The sequence below is a fragment of the Fonticula alba genome (genome assembly GCF_000388065.1).
Source record: "Fonticula alba strain ATCC 38817 unplaced genomic scaffold supercont2.5, whole genome shotgun sequence".
Taxonomy (NCBI): Eukaryota; order Rotosphaerida; family Fonticulaceae; genus Fonticula; species Fonticula alba.
This window is the reverse complement of record NW_009242975.1, coordinates 1,375,992-1,380,304: the sequence shown is the minus strand read 5'-3', so window position 1 is coordinate 1,380,304 and position 4,313 is coordinate 1,375,992. Positions and strand designations below refer to the sequence as shown.

Sequence of the window (4,313 nt, the reverse complement as noted above, 5' to 3'; positions counted from 1 at the left end):
GGGGGGGGGGGGTGGCGCTTTTTGGCCTCCTCTTCTCTTTTTTCTTTTTTCTTCGACGCAGACGAGTGGTGAGGGAGGGGAAGGGGGCGCCGCTTGGGGGAAAACTGTTTAAGCGGTTGAACCCCCTCCCCACCTGCCATCTCCTGGCGAGGGGAGAATGTCACGGGAGGGGGGGGGGGACGGAGAGGCAAATGCCGGTGGGACGGCCGGATGCCCAGTTACTGGGTCGGCTGAGCCGAGTGGGGCCGATCCAAACGGCGGCGCTTGTGTAAATCGTCGGTGACGGCGGCGACGGCGACGGCAGCAGCAGCAGCCACGGTCAGAGCGTGGCGGGGAGGAATGGTGCCTTCCTCCGGGATGAAAGCGGCCATGGTGGCCGAGCGCTTCGGACGCTGGCCCCCATTGAGGAGGTTGCCAGCCGCCTCCTGGTGGAAGGCCTGGGAGTGGGGCACCGGGCTCGGGATTGGGCGGAGTCTCATCGGTGGCCGAGGAGCCGAAGCCGGCTGTTGAGCAGGAGACTGCGGCTGTGGCTGTGAGTGCTGCGACTGGGGTTGCGACTGCGGCATTGGCTGCGGGGCATGGCCATGCTGAGGGGATGGATCAGGCATCACCCAGTCGAACCAGGGAAGCTCGGCCAGGTACAGCGGGCGCAGGCTGACTCGGCGATCGATGCAGGGCTTGAACTTCTGCACGATGGCCGATTGCGATAGCAGCGGCGCCGGGGGAAGCGGCGCCGGGGGCGAGGCGGATTGACCCGCGGGCGCCGGCGCCCGGGGAGAGGCATCGCCCCCATCATCAGCGCCTGGAGTCTCAGGCCGAGGGGCAGGGCCGGAAGCGGGGACCGGCCCGACGGAAGGGGACGCGGTGACCACGGTCCAGGGCTGGTCAGCCGCCTGAGGGGCAGTGTATGCATGGCCGGCACCGGCCGCGGGGGCGGCGCCAGGGCCAGGGGCATCGACTCCGATGGCATTCGCGCGGGCCAGATGCTCGGAAGAGGGGGGCAGCGAAATCGGACTCAGGGGTGGCCGGCAGGCGGCCAACATGGGGGAGGCGGTGGCAGCGGCAGCGGCGGCGGCCGAAGACCGGCCGGGCCCCGGCTGCAGCCGGGGACTGCCACCATCGCCAGCGCATTGGGAGCCGCCGGCAATGGCCGCCGAGGATGGCCGGATGGGCTGGTCCTCCGAGGCAAAGGCCACTGCAGCCGGGACCGGCATCAGGCCGGCAGCCCGGGCGGTGAGGGCCGCGGTGTCTTCCGGGGCATTGTCCAGCCCCTCGGAGGTGGTGTCGAGGGCCGCCGGACCGGCCGGGGCCGGCTCCGGGTCGTTGCTCAGCGAGGCGGCGCTGGCTGCCTCGGGGTCAGGCCCCAGGTCGGACACTTGGGCCCGAGGGATCCCACCGCACGCCTCAATGAAGAGGGCATGCAGAAGTCGCACACACGGAAGCAGCTGGGAGATGGAGAAGCCGGCCGCCTCGGCCAGGTAGTTCGGCCAGATTTGCCCATACACCTGGAGCAAATACTGATGGTAGGACTGTTGCAGGTGCAGGTGCTGCAGGTGCCAATAGGCCGGGGGCAAGGCGGCATGGGCGGCAATGCCCTCCTCGGACGCGGCCCAGGCCTCGGACGACAGGGCCGGCGGGGCGCGCGATGTCACGCACAGGCTGATGAAGAGAGCACTGGCCGAGACGAGGGACTTGCGGAAGGAGACCATTTCGTAGCTCAGGAGGGCCAGCTCGGTGAGGAACTGCACGGGCGTGCGTGCGCGCGTGCATGAGAGAGGGAGGGTGGAGGGTGGGGGGGGGGGAGAGAAAGGCGCCCAAAGAGCGGAGGTCAGTCAATCCGGCCGGAGCAAGGGGGAGGCGTGGCGAGGGAGCACCGGCGGCATGCGCACCCAGGTGACATTGAAGACATCCTCATCGACCTTGACATGCTCGACCATCTGCAGGAAGCGAGGATTGAAGGAGGCGCATGTCGGGGCGCATAGCTCGAAGGAGAGGGTTTCCATCATGCAGAGCTCCATGGCGCGAAGGTCGCGCGCGTCGTAGATGCTATTGCACACGGCCACGAAGGTGGACAGAGGGGGGATGCGCTGGCGGACGCAGACCATCTTGGCGGCGATCATGAGGCTGACGATGCCAACCAGCTGGAAGATCGTCCGGGCCACGTGCATTTTGGAGAGAAACCGGTCGATGTAGTTGACTGCCAGGTAGAGGGCCTCTGAGCCGAGCTTGTACTCGATGGCCACCTCGACCAGCCAGTCGATGAGGACGCGCCGCATGGCCGGCGTGACAACCCCCTGGTGTGCCATGTAGTCAGCCGAGGCCATGTAGGTGTCCTGATGCGGGGGGAGGGGGGAGGGGGGGGGCATGGAGGGGGCGGGATCAGGATCGAGTCTCAGGCATGGGGGCGAGAAGGGGCGAGAAGGCGCGTTCGCACCTCGCGGCTCAGCAGGTATGTCAGCGTGTCGGTCGAATACTCAAGGGAAGACAGGGCATGTGCCTTGTCGCTGAGGGCCGCCTGGGCCGGGCCGACTGGGGCATCCAGCACCTCGATTTGGTTGGACCAGCCAAGATAGTGCGCGGCGGTGAGGGCGGTGACAACATTGGCCGGCGGGGGTCCAGTCACAAGGTGGTGATCCCGATAGGCGGGGGGTGGCGGCAGGCGCATGTCGGTGCTGGCGGGAGCGACAGTGGTGGTGGTGGCGGCGGCGGCGGCGGCGGCGGCGGCGGTGGTGGTGGCGGTGCTGGTCGGAAGGTCGGACGTCGACTGCGAGGTGACCACCGAAATACCGGCAGCGACAGCGGCAACGCTAGCCGAGGCACCGATGGAACTGGTCCCGGGCGGGGTGGCAGTGAGGCCGGCGACGATCGAAGGGGGCGACGTGTAGGAGGGTAGCGAGGAAAGGTCCGACGAGCAGTGGGGGCCAGATGATAATCCGGAGGAAGGGAGGAGCGAGGAGGCAGGAGCCGCCAGCGAGACCGAGCTTTCGCAGGAGTCGATCTCCGGGTGGGTCAGCTGCTGGCCGAGGGCGAGAAGGCTGCTGGGGTACTCGGCCAGGCGAGGGCAGAAGGGGCTGGACTCGGACGGGGCGAGGGACGGGCGGCGACTGACGGCAGGGGGCGGGTTACGTCGAGCCACGTCGGCATGACTTGTGGTTGGGAGGAAAGCAGCGGGCAGGGCGGTTGGGACGGAAACGGCGCCGGAGGGAGCGCCTCTTCCGGATGTCGGAAAGGGCTGGCGGCGGGCAGAAGGAGGGCCGGAGGAGGACGCGCGCGCGGCCGATGGCGCCGGGAGGCAGGAGGGGAAAGGAGGGGGGCAACAACATGTCAGACGGGCGGGGAGAGGATGTGTGTGACGGCCTTTGAAGGGCGGTCGGGCCGGGCCGGGCCGGGCCGGGCCAGGCCGGATTGGGACATCGGGGGGATGGGAGGATGGGGGGGGGGGCGGCGAGGCGGAGGGGGCCAGGAGAAACAGGCACAAACACTGGGGTAGAAGGAGGGGGCGTGAGATCGCGCTGGGGGGACACGGGGAGAGAACCGCGCGGTGGGAAGAAGATAGCCACAGAAATCCCCAGCTATTTGGTGCGGCGGCCGTAGCGGCGGCAGTGGGCTTGACTGGGCGCGATCGGGCGGCCAAGGGAGCGGGGCTCCAGCGGCAGATGGGGAGACACGACCGCCGAGCAAGGGGGGGGGGGGGGGGGGGGGCGCGTTCCGGAGAGAACCAGCACGCGGGACCCCCTGTCCCTGGTATCCCTTTCTTGTTCTGTCCCCTGCATGCCCTGGAGCCGGAGGCATGCCTGCGGGCGCGCTGTTCCACATGCTGGGGCCGGGGGGGCCGGACCGGGGTGCATGCGCACCAGGACGCGCTCGCCCCCTCTCCCCTTCCCCCAAATGATAACAGGGACAGGACAAACCGGGCGGCCGGGACAGGGTTGTCCAGGGGCGTAGCCCAGTCGGGATGGGTGTGCGTCTGCGGGTGTCTGTGTGGGCATGCCCCGGAACGCCGGCGGGTCTCCACACCCACACCCGGTGCAGTAGGGGGGCTCCGGCTCAAGGGGGCGAGGGCGGGCCTGGAATGGCCAGCGGCCGGATCGCCCCACAGGAGGGGGGCGGGGTGAAATCTGGACCCTTGACCGGAGGCCGGAGCCGGGGGGCCGGAGGGGGCAGAGGGGCCGGAGCGGAGGGGCCGGGGCAGAGGGGGGCCGAGACACCCGTACGCGTCCGCGGCACGCGGACTGGGGAACAGGCCTGGGGAGCCTCGTGCCATCCACAGAGTGGCAGGGGAGCCATGCTGGAAATGATGGCTGCCGGGGGGG

The 4,313-nt window shown here is 69.4% G+C and overlaps 1 protein-coding gene across 1 annotated transcript in view; it reads right to left on the bottom strand.

The window, feature by feature from the left end:
* Window positions 1–17: 17 nt before the first annotated feature.
* H696_03480 (hypothetical protein) overlaps window positions 18–4,313 on the bottom strand; it is an 8,099-nt gene continuing 3,803 nt past the window's right edge. Inside the window, exons 4-6 of the mRNA XM_009497344.1 lie at window positions 2,435–3,232; window positions 1,890–2,333; window positions 18–1,742 (exon numbers count right to left, since the gene is read on the bottom strand). Of these exons, the coding sequence (XP_009495619.1) occupies window positions 219–1,742; window positions 1,890–2,333; window positions 2,435–3,232 (2,766 nt within the window). The 3' untranslated portion in view covers window positions 18–218. The remainder of the gene's footprint in view (window positions 1,743–1,889; window positions 2,334–2,434; window positions 3,233–4,313) is intronic.